General features: G+C 43.3%; 1 protein-coding gene across 5 annotated transcripts in view; it reads left to right on the top strand.

Annotated features, from left to right (window-relative positions):
* LOC121289536 (serine/threonine-protein kinase 32C) overlaps positions 1-19,208 on the top strand; it is a 361,206-nt gene that overhangs the window by 136,527 nt on the left and 205,471 nt on the right. For 4 of the 5 annotated variants that reach the window (XM_041209034.1, XM_041209032.1, XM_041209036.1 and 1 more), the window contains exon 2: positions 10,451-10,506. In XM_041209034.1, the coding sequence (XP_041064968.1) occupies positions 10,451-10,506 (56 nt within the window). Of the gene's footprint in view, positions 1-10,088; positions 10,117-10,450; positions 10,507-19,208 lie in introns of those variants that run through there. The other variant, XM_041209033.1, reaches the window with a different exon arrangement.

The following is a 19,208-nucleotide window of genomic DNA, read 5'->3' as shown; positions in this document are numbered from 1 at the left end:
AATACTTCCCAATCTCTCACCATTTAAGAAATACTCTGCATTTCTGTTTTTCCTACTGAAGTGGATATCTTCACATTTTTCCACATTACGATCAGTCTGCCGTGTTCTTGCCCACTCACTTAGCCTGAAGAAATCCCCTTGAAGCCTCTTTGCATTCTGCTCACAACTCTCATTCCCACCTAGTTTTGTGTCAACAGCAAACTTGGAAGTATTACATTTGGTCCCATGTCCAAATTAATGATATAGATTGTGAATAGTTGGGGCCCAAGCACTGATCCCTGTGGTACCCTACTAGGGTACCAATTCTCAATATTACCCCCAATCCCATGTGCTCTAATTTTGTTTACTAACCTCTTGTGTGGGACCTTATCGAAAGCCTTCTGAAAATCCGAATACATGACATCCACTGGTTGCCCCTCATCTATTCTGCTAGTTACATCCTTAAAAAACTCTAATAGTTTTGTCAAACGTGATTTCCCCTTCATAAATCCATGTTGACTCTGCCCAACCCTACCATTATTTACTAAGTGGCTGGCTTTCACATCCTTTATTATAGATTCCATCTTTTTCCCTACTACTGATATCAGGCTGACAGGTCATTAGTCCCTCATTTTCTTTCTCCTCCTTTCTTAAAGTGTGGGGTTACATTTGTTACTTTCCAGTCTGCAGGAACCATTCCAGAATCTATAGCATTTTGGAAGATGACCACCAGCACATCCACCATCTCTACAGCCTCCTCTTTCAACACTCTGGGATGTAGATCATTAGGCCCAGGGGATTTATCAACTTTCAGCCCTGTTAATTTCTCCAGTAGTACTTTTTTACTAATGCTAATTTCTTTCAGCTTCTCATCCTTGCTAGTCCCTTTGTTCTCTAGTATTCCTTGCTAGCTTTTTGTATTGTCCTCCATGAAGACAGACATAAAGGCCCAGGTTTTCACTCCCGGGTCGGGTGCACAGAGACGGGAGAATTCCCAGCTCTGTGAACCGGATTTTGAATAATGGCGGCCCACAGTTCTGATTTCCATTCCGGCAGGGCTGGATTCGAAGTCAGGCCCACCACCCCTGGCCGTCGGGTGCAGAGATGGGCTGGGTGGAAGGCCTGCTTCTGGGCTCCAGGACTTCGTTGAATTTAATTAACAAAATGATTAAAATAAAAAACAGCCCTCCAGCCCTCAATCCTCACCCCCTGAACCCCCACACACTTCCCACGTAACAACTATGCCAACTTATACCACCTCATGCCCCTCACCCACCCCCATGGCACCTCATACCCCCAAAACAAACCATGCCCCTCTACCCACACCCCCATGGCCACTCATACTCATGCCAACACATGGCCCTCTGCCAAACCCCAGGCCCTCATACCCCCATGCTAATCCATGCCTCTCTATCCCCACTGGTCCTTTATACCCCCTATGCCATACCCTCTACCTACTCCCATGGCCCCTCATACCCTCTGTTCCCCTCACATCCCCATGGCCCTATATAGCCCTTATGTCAACTTAGTGCCATCTCACACCAGCCTATGCCCCTACCCACCACTCTTTGCCCTTACCCTTTCCCTGCCAACTCACCTAGTATCCACCACTGGCAAACCTCAGGAACCATGCTGACATAAAGTAAAGTTATGTGTCTATTGATAACATCACTATTTTAAACAATTTCCTTGATAAAAAAAAAACTTTCAATAAAATTCCTTCAACTAATCGCCTATGAAAACAAGTATTTCTCATCTATAACCACTAGGAGCCATCAATCACACTGCTTCACTTAACAGGCACCCAACTTTGGTAATATTAGTTTGCAAAATAAATCATTGCAGCACAAATCCTATAATGATAGCTTTTAGGTTTATGTCAACAACCAGAATGAAATATCAGATATTGATATTTTTGAATCCCAGACTTTTTTAAATTTAAAGTTCAGCAGAATTAAATCATTGACAGCATTGATAGTTCCAGTGAGTTTTGACAGTTCCAAAGAGTTTCGACAGTTCTTTGACACCTTGACAGTTCTTTGACGGCTAACTGTTCCAATAAATTTATGCACAATCGTGCTTACTTTTAACAATCCTAAAGAGTGCCTTACCTCTCACAAAGGGGGCCTTACGTCTCCCAGATGTGTCCTGGGACCATATCCAAAGGGCTACCTTACCTCTCCCAAGGATTACCCTGGCTATCCAAACGAATTTGCCAAGTTCAGACCAGCTTTTATCTGGTCTAATCTGCACACACCGGATTTCACTTTCTTGGCCACAAAATGTCGCTTCAGTGGAAGCAGCTGGTGATTTAAATGTCCAGCTGCCTCCATAAGCCATCCATGCATTAACCTTGGCCCAATTCCAGTCTCACCCCTGCAAAAATAGGAACTGCCATGTTTGGGGGGTGGAACTTAGGATTTTCAGCCATTTCCACTATTTTCATCACAAAGGAGAGCCTCTCTGTCATGGCGAAAGCCTAAGCTAAAATATTTCTTTAGTTTCTCTGCCTTTTCCTGGTTTCCTCCATTATAAAATCTCTTGAACAGCATAAGGTTAAACCTCTAACAGCCAGTTGATAAAGGAAGAGACCAGAGGTCAATCTTAGTTTTGATTTATTCACAAAGTAAGACATTACAATTGTATAGATCCTAACCTCCTAACTCTACAACCCACTATCAATGTCAATAAGTGCCTCTTTACACCCTTTTGAGCAAACTTAAAACAATTAACCTAATTAACTAATGAACAACCCTTAAAGGGACACTGTAACACAGAGTCAAACAAGTAAACTAAATTAACAAAATGAGGGATGAAGTAAACACAGCCCCTAAGTTAGGTTAACTGTAAAAGCAAAGACAAAGTTTAAAAGGAACTTACAAACATTAAATCAAAGTGTCTCTTTATTTGTGCACAAGTAATTATCCAATGATTGCCTCCCATCTGTAAATACTTAACCTTAATTTATACAAGTAACAGCAGGAGAGGGTAGATGCTTTGTGGCGGAAAACTGATGGTATCACATCACATGAAATGAACCTGAACTGATGCGGTCTAAACCAGTCTGCAGTTTCAGCTTCTAGTTAAGACATTGGCCCCACATATGGCAGGTGTGGGTGCATTGCTTGGCAGTGCTGTGCCCCCAGAATTGAGGGAGGGTTGAATTTTGAACTTTGCTGAAAACCTGAGAAGCTTCCTGTAGAGATAATGATCACTGGGTGTGAGTTTGATAAGTACAACCCTGTTCTTTTTCTTGAATAGCAAGGAATGTGTAGAAACAGCAGGATTCCTTTATGAGAAAGTGGCAGGCATGCTACAAATGCCCTTTTTGGGTGCCCGGGGCATGTATTACTAGAGTTAAGGCCATCAGCGTTACTGTTTGTATATTTTCCTACCATTTTTTCATTGATAATAGTTTCTGTAAGTCAGCCATAGCTTCCTAAGAACTGAAACTGCATCTCTATTCTCTGCTGCATGTGTTAGTAGGTCCAACAATTAACCTTGATCACAAGAAATTGTTTTCTGCAGAATACATGGGATACACACCACATCTCCTGTCAGTTCAGATGATGGAAGTTTAGAATCAAAAGAAATGGGAACAATAGTAGATAGCAAATCCATCACATTTACAAGATATGAATACGGGGATTGACAGTCCAAAGCTCACCCAACTTCTCTCAACAAACATTTGGGAAGATGACTTCTGGTGATCCATACTAAATTCTCCTTGCATAGGTTTAAGCTTCCATGTCCTTTAGCAAAATGAAAGGAACACAGACAAATGTACAAAGGTCCCTGGGCTAGTCGAATAGTTTTCCTTTAAAGTTTAAGCCCATCCCTTGAATTGTCCATCTGCTTGATTTACATTAGAATATGTGCCCAAGCATAGAGTTTAGGTTTGAACAAGAAGATTGGCAGCCTTCCTAGGATTTTCTGTCTGTTAACCTTAATATCCAGAAAATCCAATACAGCCCCCAGCTTTCATGATACTGACCTTTGGAATGCTATACTCCAAGCTAGGAATGCAACTTTGTAAAATATATGCATAAGCACCAAAGCAACACGATTCCTCTCTGATAATAACTTTAATGCTCAACTGCACAACTATAATTTACAGTGGATCTCTATTTGCATAGCAATTATGGAACAAAGTGCCCACATGCATCCAGCAGTAAAGTCAGAGTTGCCAGAACACCCACTATGGCAGCATTCACACCCCACTTGCAAACAGCATTCTTGTTTGACAGGCTAATCGTAGAATTTGCATTTAAAATAGATTTTCTCCTTCAAAAATATCTTTAAATTGACTATTCATCAAAGCTTTCTAAGATCTGAGTGCATAGAAACTGTTACAAGGGAGCAGCTAGTTCACTCCGTTGAAATGCTTTGAGTCATACCTAGCACAAAGGAAGATGGCTCAGGTTGTGGGAGATCAATCATCTTAGTTCCAGGACATCATGGCAGAAGTTTCTCAGGGTAGTGTCCTAGGCCCAACCATCTTCAGCTGCTTCATCAATGACCTTCCTTCCATCATAAAGTCAGAAGTGGGGATGTTTGCTGATGATTGCACAATGTTCAGCACCATTCGCGGCTCCTCAGATACTGAAGCAGTCCATGTCCAAATGCAGTAAGACCTGCAGCAAGGTCTTGTGCTGTCAAGTGGGAATTAACATTCATGCCACACAAGTGCCAGGCAATGACCATCTCCAATAAGAGAGAATCTAACCATCACCCCTTGACAGTCAATGGCATTACCATCACTGAAGTCCCCCATCATCAATATCCTGGCGGTTACCATTGACCAGAAACTGAACTGGACCAGCCATTTAAATACCGTGGCTACAAGGGCAGGTCAGAGGCTAGGAATCCTGTGGTGAGTGACTCACCTCCTGACTCCCCAAAGCCTGTCCCACCATCGAAAAGGCACAAGTCAGGAGTGTGATGGAATATTCTCCACTTGCCTGGGTGAGTGCAGCTCCAGCAACACTCAAGAAGCTTGACACCATCCAGGACAAAGCAGCTGACTTGATTGGCACCCCTTCCACAAACATTCCTTCCACTACCAACGAACAGTGGCAGCAATGTGCACCTTTTACAAGATACACTGCAGAAACTCACCAAGGCTCCTCTGGTCGCACCTTCCAAATCCACAACCACTACCATCTAGAAGGATAAGGGTAGTAGATACATGGGAACACCCCCACCTGGAATTTCCCCTCCAAGTCACTCACCATCCTGACTTGGAAATATATTGCCGTTCCTTCAATGTCATTGGGTCAAAATCCTGGAACTCCTTCCCTGACAACACTGTTCCCACACCACATGGACTGCAGCAATTCAAGAAGGCAGCTTACAACCACCTTCTCAAGGGCAATTAGGAATGGGCAATAAATGCTGGCCCAGCCAGCGACACCCACCTCCCGCAAAATGAATTTAAGAAAATTCCATTTGGGTTACCACAACTTTAAAGTGACACATTTGCAAGAGATGTATGCTTCACAGGATAAAAGTTTTATTTTGTTTGTTTTATATTTTGGTATTACTGTTTATCATGAGTAGGCAAAGCATAAGCACATTAAGATTGTATTATGAACATTCACCTTAGAGTGAATATCCACAGATCCCTGAAGGTAGCAGGACAGGATAAAGTGGTTAAGAAGGCATCTCCTTTCCTCTATTAATCAAGACATAGATAAAAAAGCAGGGAGGTTATGCTGGAACTATATAAAACATTAGTTAGGCCACATTGTGTGCAGTTCTGGTTCCCACATTACAGAAAGTATGTAACTGCATTGGAGAGAGTACAAAGGAGATCCATGAGGATGTTGATAGGACTGAAAAAATGCATGTATGAGGAAAGATCGGATAGGCTGGGCTTGTTCTCCTTGGAACAGAGGAGGCTGAGGTGTACAAAATTGTGAGGAGCCTGGATACAGTGGACAGGAGAGAGGTCAATGACTAGGGGGCGTAGATTTAATGGGATTAGTAGGAAAATTAGAGGGGAGATGAGGGAAAACATTTTCATCCAGAGGGCTGTAGGAGTCTGTAACTCAGTGCTTGAAAGGGTGGTAGAGGCAGAAAAGCTAATCTCATTTAAAAGTGCCTGGATATGCACCTGAAGTGCTGTAACCTGCAGGGCTACGGACCAAATGGTGAAATGTTGGATTAGGCTGGGTGGGCTTGATTTTTCAGCCAGCGCAGACACGATGGGCCAAGTGGCCTCCTTTTGTGCAGGAAACTTTCTACGATTCTACGATGAGTGATTGTGTACACAGTGTGTTGAAAAGAACTGCGGACATTTAGCCTATAGTTAATGTGGCATATTTGAATTTTTCTCAACTCAAACCTTCAAACTAAAGACGTGACAAGGATGTTTGGATGTTGAATGTATTCATAAATTGTGATGCATACAAATTCCTATTTTTCCAACTGTGCTTACTGCTGCAAGTTCTGGAATGCTTGCATACTTTGTAACTTCCTTATTACTGACAGGTTTATGATTAAACTTCATTTGGAAGGAGTTATCCTCATGGGGCTGGATTTTCAATCTGGGGTCAGGAACCAGAGGCCTGGATAATTTCCAAGTCTCGACCCCACGGGGGAGTGAAGGGATGTAGAGGAGGATGTTACAGTCTGGTCTGGTGTCTGCAGCATCTGCCTGCTGAGCACGAACCTCAAAGGCAGACAGCAGCCATGATGGGGCCTGCCACTGCCTGAAGAATAGAGAAGGCAGGACATCAGAGGGCGAGAAGCCTCACGACACTGAGAAGTGGCCAAATGTTCGACTGAAATGTACAGTGCCTGATCCATGGAAGAGTTAGCAGATCTGAGTGCAAACCTGTGAATTAGTTTCGCCCGATAAATGGGAAGATGGCTTTTTTCAGCACTATAACCTCCTTGTTTCTGGGAGTGACAATCGCTTGTTAGGCAAGCCAAGCTGCAGCAGAGGTTCACCATGCACTCCATGATGGTCTGCCATCATGGCAGATAATGTCCCAAATATCAAGGCAAGAAAAGGGTGCAGTGAAGATTGTGCAGGGAAACCTGATCAAAGCGAGGAACAATTTAGATTTCAAATGCCATTCACACAAGCTCTAATGTCAGCCAGTAGAAGAGGCCTATTACACATTAAATGCCCTAAACCAAGTTTTTCAAAGGGTGGCAACCCTAACTGATTGTCATATATATATATATATATATATATAGCACAGTGGTGGAAAAAGAGGTGGCGAATGAGGGTAGGCAGCGACAGATGGAACATGAGCTGACAGAAGGTTGCAGCGTGAGATGGGATATAAGCCGGGGGTCAGTGGGGGGATGAAGGGATGTAGAGGAGGATGTTACAGTCTGGTCTGGCTAAATAAGCTAGGTTAAGTTTTTCATAAGAAAGCAAGTTTGTCCTCCTTTGTACTAGCGTGGTAAGTGATTTTATTTTAGCAAAATCTCCTAGTGAAAATGCCAGTCCAATTATGTTTCTGATGCATTAAGCAAATGACTGACTGGAAGGTGTATGTTTACTTTAGCACTTATCTTCCTGGCTTATTATTTACCCAGATTTCAAAGTGATGCACACTCGTTTAGGCTAAAAAAAACTTGCAGAATCTGGATTTCCAGCATCCGCAGTTCTTTGCTTTTATCTTTGTAGAATCTGGAGCTGATCCATGTCAGAAGATATGGGAAGGAAATGTGCCTTGTCAGTACACAGAAGCAAAAGGCACAGTTTAAAATGAGACTGGTGTAGCATTGTCATTTGATTAAATAAATCTGTTTGCACATGGTGAACAGTGAAACCATAATGTTTGGTCCGACTGAGCATAACTTTTGTCCTAAGTGTGGATGGCCAGGGAATATAAGGCTCCCTTTTACCAGTGCAGGAGTGTCCCCTGTGGCCATTGCTGCTGAAGGAGCTTGCATCACTGGCAGAGGGGCTGTGGAACTCCTGACAGCACTCAGAGTGCCTTGAGAAGAACCCTCAAGCATGTCAGGTTGCATCTTCCCCAGTCATCGGTGCAAAATGGCTCTCCCTGCTTCCCATTGATTCCCAGTGTTGGGCTGCATGGTTGTGCTGACAACAGGCATCTGTGTGTCACCTCCTGGGCCTGTCTCTCCATGACAATCTCCACCCTCTCCAGGGAAGAAGTGATGTGCTCTCCTGCCTGAGATATTGCAGAGGTTATCCCGTGAAAGGACCCCTCTATCACCGGTGGAAGTCTGCTCAAAGCCACAGGCAACTCTGTCAGCTACGCCCCTGTTCACCTCTGCAACTCAACAAGTTGAGTATGACCCTCATCAGAGGCCCATCTTCAGCCAGGGGAGCAGCAGGGGCTGCCCTCCAACACTCCTCCGACTGCCAGTAGCCTCGCCTGTCACTGCATCTCCCTGACTATGCGGTGTTCACCAGATCGTAACCCCGAGCTGGTATGCGATCGACTCCCTGCCAAGGTGACAGTATCTGCACCGCTGCTGGGTCCAGGGGACACTGCATCTCAGAGGCATCCAGACCGTCATCCTCTAAGGAGGTGTGAGGTGGAACACATGGGGTTGGTCCCGAATCTCTGCAGCAGTCGAGCCTTCAATTGAATCATAAGAACAATTACTGGAGTGATGATATAAAAGTCCAGTACCATTCATGGGTGCAGCGGGCTGACATGGTCGCCAGGAATGATGGGTAAACGCAATCCCTCCTCACCCTCTACCCTCAGCAGTCCAAATTCAGTGTTAGATATGGACTGATTGCCCTGCTCCCCTGCCAGCTCCAGGATTTCCATTTCTGCCTCTGTCAATGGACAAATCTCCACTCCCAGTCTTGGGTCCCTTCCTGGCATTGTGGGCTCTTTTTTTCCTGCAAGCAGAAGGAAAAAGTGAATTTTCCAGTGACGCTGAGGAGAATCCCTTACTGCCCTGGTCCCATGGGGTATCAAGTTGCCCAGCTTTCCTTAAAATCCTCACGCTCTCAGGAAATCTGGGTACGGTGCTGAGCAAGATGTAGATTCCGGTGACAGACACACACATACACACTGTGCGGCTAGGGAAACTGGTGAGGAGGAACACTTTACATTTCAACATCTGTCTTAGCCCTTATCCATTCAGTGCCCCTACTTTTTTCGCCCACCTTTCATCCACTTATTGAAATTATATGAAATTCAAACACACCTTGCAGAGCGGAGGAGATCATTCATCCTCATTTGGCACTGGACCCTGTCCTCTAGATGAAGCCCATGGCTGTTCACCTCCATGACAACCTCCACCCAAGCCGCCATGGTCATTCATGATGGTTTTTTGCAGCCATCAGCTGGAAATACAAACACTCTGCGCTCCCAGAGGGCCTGGAGGAGGTTGTGCAGTGAGCTCTCGGTGATGTGCATGTGGATTGTGACTTCTCTGAGCACAGCTAAATCTGTTGATGAAACTAACTAAACTTGTATGACGATGGAGCTTTCTTCTACCTCAAAATTTTCTGTTGCAATATTCGCACATCTGACAATGTTAAACCAGTTCAACTGCAGTCCTCCCTCAGAAAAACTGCATTCAGAATTTCAGCTTTTTAACAGGGCTATCCGCCATTTTAAAATGGCACCTTCTCTTGTATGGGGATCAGGTGACATGGGTCTCCCTATAGAGCTGCCTCCACCATGTGATCAGGCGACAAGCTTATGTCTCACATATTCATGAGCTTGACGCCTTGCAATTGGGTTCAGGCAGCCTCATCCTTCCTGTACCAGATTCCCGACTTCTTCCGGACCCACCAGTGGACTCAGTAATAGGACAAAATCCAACCCATTGTGTGTGATGTATTCAATTTTTGGAGTTGAAAAGAAACATAAAATATTTATTAAAGTACACTGAGTAGAACACATGTTGTTTAAAAGGCTAAAGCTATTCTTTCATCCTATTGTAACCAACATTGTATTAAGTTTTGTTGCCTTAAAATCATCATTTAAATTGTATTTATTTGCTATTGTACTACAACAGTATTACTACATCTCTAAAATCCCTTGGGCTACTCCATCTCATGGAAACAACTTCATGGTTGTCTCGTATTTCCTGTGGCTATCATCTAATTACTTTATTGAATACACGATGCCAGCAAACACAATGCAGATGTTCAGGAAATGTAAAATGAGGTGGTGGAAGAAAGTAATACCATCAATCTGTTATAGTAAAAACCCACTCTCCTTGAAGCTGAGTGCCTCACTGGCACCAGCTCAATTTGAATATGTAAAGATATATTCATCCTACAGCTAATAAGTGGGCAATGAAGATGTGGCGCATATATATAATATACATATGTTTTAAAGTTATGAACTCTTCCAGTACCACTGACCTCACTTCCTCACTCTCACTGCTGAATTTAAGTGTCCAGTAGCACAAGACAGATCTGTATTTAGAGAAATCTGATATTCAGGAATGACAATAAACACTGTTGTAGATGTGACTTTATTAACACACAAATGTTTTCTCTTTTTTGCAGTGACTTTTGACCATTTTCAAATACTACGTGCAATTGGAAAAGGGAGCTTTGGAAAGGTATTTATGCTGCAAGCTACATGTTAGTTTAATTATGTATATGCCATAATTTTAAGCAACATTTTCTCATTGTAAGCGAGATTGTTGTGATGAATACTGAACACTCTTTGGAGTTGATTGCACAAGAAATTAAGGATAGTATAGCTTGATGTTAAAGCTTGCAGACAGCCATGCGAGAGGAAGAAACTGTTAATGTTATACTAGGTTGCTAACGCTTATGATTATTTTATCATATGAAGTGAATGCTACATTATGTACCAAACATGAAACATTAATTCCCTAAATGTGAGGTAACAAGAACCTATATTCAGCAACGTTTCAATATTTAACGCATTGCACATTATAGTGACAGGGCAAGTTCAAAGACAAATATACTCCAGTAATGGGAAGATTCAATTTAATTCAATTTAGACCATGATTGCTATATGAAAGGTCTGTTTTTTGCATGGTACTGCAGCATTTCCATTGTCTGGTTGTTATCTGGTCCAGCAGTGAGAATCTCATTTATGCATAGTAACCATGCCCAGGATTTTGCAGCCCCTCCCGCCTGGCGGGATATTACAGTCCCATTGAACTGAATGGAGCTTTAAATGGCTCGTCACATCCGCCGGGGGGGGAGACACGCCGCGGTGGGGCCATAAAATCCTGGCCCAGATATTTTTACCTTTCATGGTGGGCGATGGTTAGGTTTTTGAGAAATAGATGAAAGAAATGTAGCTGCAATGAATCGAAGATGGCTTGCATATCTCCCGCTCGACTACATACATTATACCTAATCCCAAAGAATTGAACGGACTACAGGTTTTACTAGTTTTCTGCTGGAGATGGGTTATGGCTTCAAGCTTTGTGTACTTTCAAGACATTACCATTGCAAGTAAAAATAGACACATACACATTGAATGATGTTTATTGTAAGAAAATGATTGGATAATGTGGACAACAAGGGTTCCATTCATGCAATATTCTATATGGCAATTGTGGAAAAATAAAGCTTTCTTTTCCAACAATTTACTTTGTTCATAAAATGTATAAAACTACATTTCATAACAGTTCAAAGTTGACATTACATAAAGTGCAAAACAGATAAGCTTCTTTCAATACAGCATGTGTGGCACTTACTACACCACAGAAAGAAAGATTGGCATTTATATAGGGTCTTTCCCAGCCTCAGAGGAGTTACCAAAGTGCTTTACGAAATGTAGGGCTGAATTTTGCCCTTGTCGGGCGGGCGTGGCGGGGGCGATTGGGAAGCTGACCGCCGCCCGCGATTGAGGCCGGAAGGCGATTTCACGCTGGCGGGCAAGTTAAGGCTCGCCCAGCATGAAACGCGAGCGGCAGCACTCATCGCTGTTTGTGCAGGGGGGAGGAGGAAGGTGAGCGGGGCGAGCGCAAACTTCGTGGATGTGCGCGAGTGCGTGGAGAATCTCCCTGAGGCACAGAGCTGCCTCAGATCTATGACGAGTTTTCAAAAAAAAAATTAAGATTAGAAAAATGTTATAAAACAAGTCCCCTCATGTGCCTCTATCACATGAGTAGGGGCATGTTATAAGTGAAATTTCAAAAGTTTTATTTTACTTTTATTTGGTGTTAGAAGCCTCATCCCGCCCATGGATGAGGTTTCCAAAAAAAATGCAAAGGCCGCTTGGCCCTTTCATCTGCGGGCAGTAAAAAAATGTAACTTAATTGATACTTTAATGGCCTTAACAGGCCTTTTAATTGTCGGCAGGCGTACTGCCGATACCCTTGTTCGCCCACCGACCGAACTATTGCGCGACTATGCGGAGACGCCAGGACGCTCGCTGAACATCAACGTGCTTGAGCGAGTCGGGTGCATGCCTGCTAGCTGAGGTGAAAATTCTGCCCGTAGTCACATTTGTAATATTGGAAAGCAGTGATTTAAGGTCACAGAAAACAGGTAGGGTGTTCATTTTGCATCAGAGAATCCATTAAGTTTCTTTCAAGCTCAGATAATTAGCTTTGGATAATAAGGTTTTATATTGAATATGTGAAGTGTTTAAATTTATGTAAATTTTGTGCATATTTTGTCTGTCATTTTAATTCTCCTGACTAAGGCTAGTTGTTAACCATTTACGTTGCATTAGATATGCAAACATATTTTCATAAAAAAGATTTTCACAATGTTAGATTAAATAAATCATGCAATGCAGTATAAAGGTAAGATGAACCTAAAACAAACAGGAATGAACAGGTCCTCCAATTTTATTTCAGTGTATATTCTGCTCAGATAATGTATAGTGATAAGTATTGTTTTAATAGATATTTTTAAGAGTTTACATTCACACATATATATTAATTCATTGTATGCTTTGCTGACAGTATTTGTAGGAGGAAAATATTTTTGCATGAGATTGTTTCGGCATGCTTATGTCAACAAGCAAAACAATATGAGATCTGGTCGCTGGTGGGAATCCTGATTGCTAACTGGCACATTCTGTTGGGATTTGGATTCTATGCCAAACGCCGGAGCAAAAAATTCTTGTTGGGGAATAACCTTATTGGCAAAAAGGGCAATCATTAATTTAGAATGCAAATTAACAAGATTTATTGGACAATAAATATTAATACTTAACATTCCACTAGTTGAGGCATGGCATGATCCTGTGGATCCCGAGACTTCTGGGAACTTTTCTTCTTGTTCCCTTGAACCTGGTCTCTTGACTCACAACGTTCTTTGAGATCTTAACTTAGTCAACTTAACTCTGCTATATGTGCAAAACCCCTTTGCAGCTTTAAGACTTCAACCCTAATTTCCCAGTCTACCTTAACTGTTGTAGCTGCATGGTTCACAGCTACTTGAGTGCTTTTCTCGCTATCTCTCTGTGTACTTCACGCAAGCTGCTGAGTGCTCTTTCTTTCTTCCTCTCAAGCTGGAAGCAGCTTAAAGACTGTTCATGTTTTTTTAAGACAATTACTTTAGCCCTAATACTAGATTCTAATTCTGAATTGGACTTCTTACGGCAAACCCCAGCCCAGTGACAATTAAGTTAGTCGTTTATGGATTCTTACGGAAATCCCAAGCATATGGCCATTTAATCACTTTTGGACTGTTAGGCAATCCCCAACTGATGACAATTACCTGTTGACTGGCAATGTCCTGGCAAGTGCTAACTTCCTAGCAAGTGCCTTACTGCTAACTCCTAACTTTTTCTCCCAACCAAAGCCCCCTTAGCAACTGTCCTGAGACAAATGTTATCCCCTGGCATGTGAAAAGACTCGTGGTGATGCTCCCCTATCTTTATACTCTTTTTGCAGGCAGCTTTTTCAACATTCACCCCAAGTTGTGCACCTGTGACAACACAACTAATGAGTTCTACCCAAATATTTGTAATTTCTGGCCAATGGGAAGAATGCACGTGGCTTCCCTACAGCATATTGACCTTAACTTATACTCGTACAGTTCTAGCCCTCAGTCCACTCTTCTATCCAATCAGCATCCCAATTTTGCCTTCTGTTTACTGCTAATGCTAGAATCACTGGAACCCAAATGTACAAACATGCCACAGTTATAACTCTACATGTTCTTTCTTAAAGCTACATTACAGTGTTTTGGCACTTCAAGAGATGCCAACTTAGACTTCCTAACAACGTTCCAATAATACATACAAATTAAGGCTTTTCATCAATTAAGCTTTATGAATTACACAAACGTGTCAATGAGGCAAAACTGAACAATTGTTTTGTGTCACCGTTATTTACTTTCCGTGGTAAGTTGCTAGTCTATTCTATTCTCTTGGCAGAAAGCATGAGGGATGAGATAAGGTGAATTGTGTTCGCTTTTATGTGAAAGAAGGTTGTTAGAATTGGAGTATTCTGATAAAGCTAATTCGCCATGTGACCTGACCCTTGATGTGAGAGACAGTCACCTTCAAATTCCCTCAAAGAGGAGTTGAACACTTGTCATGGTCCAAATACTGTTTTGCTTTACTTTCTTCAGCAGTGGACAAAAAATTGGCAAGTATGAGTGCTTACTTCTATAATTCAGCACAAATGATAAATTATTTGTATTGATGCTTTGATAGAAGAGAGCCTGAAAGGAACCAGCAGGTCTGTATGGGTGGGATTTCAGAAGAATGACTTTAACATAGCACAGCTAGTTCTGAGCAAAGGCTTCTTCAGAGATAGTAATGTGGGGAAGGAGGGAATTTTTTTTTATTATTCGTTCATGGGATATGGGCGTCGCTGGCTAGGCCAGCATTTATTGCTCATCCCTAAAAGACCTTGAGAAGGTGGTGGTGAGCTGCCTTCTTGAACCGCTGCAGTCTATGTGGTGTAGGTACACCCACAGTGCTGTTAGGGAGGGAGTTCTAGGATTTTGACCCAGCGACAGTGAAGGAATGGCAATATATTTCCAAGACAGGATGGTAAGTGGCTTGGAAGGGAACTTGCAGGTGGTGGTGTTCTGATGTATCCGTTGCCCTTGTCCTTCTGGATGGTCATGGTTGTGGGTTTAGAAAGTGCTGTCTGAGGAGCCTTGGTGAGTTCCTGCAATGCATCTTGTATATGGTACACACAGCTGCCATAGTTCGTCAGTGGTGGAAGGAGTGAATGTTTGTGGAAGAGGTGCCAATCAAGTGGGCTGCTTTGTCCTGGATGGTGTCAAGCTTCCTGAGTGTTGATGGAGCTGCACTCATCCAAGCAAAAGGAGAGTATTCCATCACACTCCTGACTTGTGCCTTGTAGATGGTGGACAGCTTTTGGGGAGTCAGGAGATGAGTTACTCCCTGCAGGATTCCCAGCCTCTGACCTGCTTTTGTAGCCACAGTATTTAGATGGCTAGTCCAGTTCAGTTTCTGGTCAATGGTAACCCCCAGGATGTTGACACAAACGTTTCACGCAGTAACATAAGCATGAGCACTTGCATAATTATATAGCTCTATTCAGCGAAGTGTACTAGGTTTCATTTACCTGTGTGGTGGACACCTTCTAAGTTGCAATCCTTTAACATAAAAGGGAATCCTAAAGTCTTCTATTGGCAGATAAATAGTAAGATAAAAGAAGGGGCAGAATCTTCGGCTCAACCAGCCAGGACGGGACCCACTTGCCGAGGCGTAAAATGATGCGTGGTGACGTTAGGCGTGTGTCCCAACATCACTGCGCGTCATTCAGATTTTCAGTTTGGCGAGCATGCACCCTAGTCGGCTGCGCGCCCATCAAACTATCAAAAAGGCCTATTAAGGCCAGTTAACTATCAATTAAAACAATAAACTGAGTTGCCTGTCCAACCTTAAGGTTGGGGGACAGGCGAAGAGCCCAGGCGGCCTTCACATTTTTCATGGAACCTCATCCATGGGCGGGATGAAGTTTCATGAAGGTTTTTAAAGGTTTGAAAACCTTTTTAATAAAATTCATAGATATGTCCCAGCTCATGTGACAGTTTCACATGAGGGGATGCCCTAAATTTTCTTTTCCTTTCTTAAAAATTTTTTAAACTTAAACTAATCTCCCTGAGGCAGCTCCGTTTTCTGCATTCTTTCGCGTGCATGAGCAAAAGAGCGCAGGCCCCGACTCAGGCAACTCCCCCTGCCCGCACAGGGAGCGCACAACGCTTCTGGGCGCTCGTCACGCTGGGCGGGCCTTAATTGGCCCTCCCATGTAAAATGGCGGCACCCAGCCAATCGTGAGTGGTGATCGGTTGCGCACACACCCTTGCCCGCTCCTGCACAACCCCCCACCCTCCCCAATGGGGAGAAAATTCTCCCCAAGGAGTAGGGCCGATAAGGGACCAAAAAGAAGATTTACATGTGGAGGCAGGGGGCATGGCTGAGATATTAAATGAATAATTTGTATCTGTCTGTACCAAGGAAGCAGATGCTACTGGGGCCATGGTGACAGAGGAGGAAACTGTCACCAGAAGGGTTCAAAATTGACAAGGAGGAAGCGTTGAATAGACTGTCGGTACTTAAAGTTGACAAGGCACCGGGGACTGGATGAGATGCATCCAAGGATATTGAAGTAAGAGTGGAAATTGAAGGGGCATTGGCCATAATCTTTCAGTCTTCCCTAGACCCAGGGGAGGTGCCAGAGGACTGGAGAATTACAAACATTACACCCTTGTTCAAAAAGGTTGTAAGAATAAGCCCAGCACTTACAGATGAGTCAGTTTAACTTCAGTGGTGGGGAAGCTTCTAGAAACAATTTTTCGGGTTATAATTAATAGTCACATGCAAAAACATGGGTTGATTCAGAAGAGCCAGCATAGATTTCTAAAGGGGAAATCAGGTTTAACTAACTTGCTGGAGTTTTTTGAAGAGGTGACAGAGAGGGTTAATGAGGGTAATGCTGTTGATGTGGTGTATATGGACTTTCAAAAGCCACACAAAAAACTTGTGAGAAAAGTTATAGCTCATGGAATAAAAGGGACAGTAGCAATGTGGATACAAAATTGGTTGAGTAATAGGAAACAGAGGGTAATGGTCAATGGATATTTTTCGAGCTGGAGGGAGGTTTGTATTAGTTTCCCAGGGGTCAGTATTGGGACCCTTGCTTTTCCTAATATACATTAGTGATCTGGATCTTGGTGTGCAGGGGACAATTTCAAATTTTGCGGATGATACAAAACTTGGAGGCATTGTAAACCATGAGGAGGACAGTATAAAACTTCAAAAGGACATAGGCAAGTTGGTGGAATGGACCAAAAAAGTGGCAGAGGAAGTTCAATGCGGTTAAATGTGAGGTGATTCATTTTGGTAGGAAGAATGTGGCGAGACAATATAAAATAAGGGGTGCAATTCTTAAGGGTGTGTAGGAGCAAAGAGACTTGGTTATATATGTGCATAGATCATTGAAGGTTGCAGGACAGGTGGAGAGAGCAGTTAATAAAGCATACAGTGTCCTGGGCTTTATTAATAGGGGCATAGAGTACAAGAGCAGGGAGGTTATGCTGATTTTATATAAGACATTGGGTAGACCTCAACTGGAGTGTTGTGTACAGTTCTGGGTGCCACATTATAGGAAGGATGTGATCACATTGCATGAAGTACAGAAGAGGTTTGCAAGAATGGTTTCAGGTATGAGAAACTTGAGTTATGAAGATAAATTGGTGAGGCTGGGACTGTGCTGCTTGGAAGGGAGAAGGCTAAAAGAAGATTTGATAGAGGTGTTCAAAATCATGAAGGGGCTGGATAGAGTAGAAAGGGAGAAACTGTTCCTGCTCATCAAGGGATAGAGAACAAGAGGGCACAGATTTAAACTGATGTGCAAAAGAGGCAAATGTTATGTGAGAAAAAACTTTTTTCACACAGCAAGTGGTTCGAGTCTGGAATGCACTGCCTGCAAGCATGGTGGAGGCAAGTTCAATCCAGATACTCGAGAGCATTAGATGATTATTTGAGTAGAAACAATGTGCAAGGGTAAGGAGAAAAAGCAGGAAAATGGCACTAAGTCACGTTGCTCATTTGGAGAGCCGGTGTAGACACGATGGGCCAAATGGCCTCCTTTTGCGCTGTAATAATTCTGTGATTCTGTGAAAACCACTGGTATGCAGGGGGAAGGGGGGGATAGCTCAGAGATGAGTTTTTTTAATGCAGCATGGTGGGGGGGTGGTGCGAAAGCAGATTCAATAGTAACTTTCAGAAGGCAATTTGCTGTGTACTTGAAAGGGAATAATTTGCAAGGCTATGGGGAAAGAGCAATGAAGTGGGGTGAATTGAATAACTCTTTTAAAGAAGTGGAACAGGCATCTTTTATTTGGTTCATGTTTCATCTATTCATTTACAGGATGAGAGTATCACTGGCAAGGCAACATTTATCACCCATCCCTAATTGCCCTTGAGAAAGTTGTGGTGAGCCACCTTCTTGAACTGCTTTAGTCCTTTAGAGTGATTTGGATACAATTGAGTCACTTGTTCGGCCCTTTAAAATGGCAACTAAGGATCATTCACACTACTCTGCGTCTGGAGTCACGTAGAGGCCAGACTGGGTAAAGACAGCAGTTTTCCTCCCTTAAAGGACACAAGTGAACCAGTTGGCTTTTTATGACAATTTGCTGGGGCAGAATTTTGCCCTTGTTGGGCGGGGTGTGGGTGGGACTGGTCAGGGAGTTGCCCGTTGCCCGTGATCGGGGCCAGACTGTGATTTCACGCTGGTGGGCCAATTAAGGCCTGCCCAGTGTGAAACGCGAGCAGCAGTGCTCAGCACTGCCAATGTGGTGGGGTGGGGGGGGGGGGGGGTGAGAAGGAGGGCTGCCTCAGGGAGAGGAAGGGTTTTCAAAAAAAAAAAATTAAGATTTGAAAGACATTACAAAACATGTCCTCTCACGTGACTCTGTGACATGTTATAAATGAAATGTTAAAAATTTTATTTCATTTTTATTTGCTGCTGGAAACCTTATCCCGCCCATGGATGAGGTTTCCAAAAAAGCGCAAAGGCTGCTTGGCCTTTTTGCCTGCCTGCCAACCGTAAGGTTGGATGGGCAGGAAAAAAATTGTTTCAACTACCTTGGTAATGGCCTTACCAGGCCTTTTAATTGTCGGCGGGCGTGCTGCCGATTGCCGCACACGCCCATGGACTGAAATATCACGTGACTGCACATTGACGTTGGGATGCTTGCCTGACTTCATCGCGCATCATTTTACACTCGAGCGTGTCAGGTGCATGCCCGCCCGCCGAGGTAAAAATTCTGCCCTTAGATACATGGTACCAGCTTTTTATGCCAGATTTATTTCATTTGTTTACTAAAGTCC

This window comes from Carcharodon carcharias, chromosome 17 (genome assembly GCF_017639515.1).
Source record: "Carcharodon carcharias isolate sCarCar2 chromosome 17, sCarCar2.pri, whole genome shotgun sequence".
NCBI lineage: Eukaryota > Metazoa > Chordata > Chondrichthyes > Lamniformes > Lamnidae > Carcharodon > Carcharodon carcharias.
The sequence above is the reverse complement of the archived record's forward strand: the minus strand, read 5'-3'. Positions and strand labels throughout refer to the sequence as shown.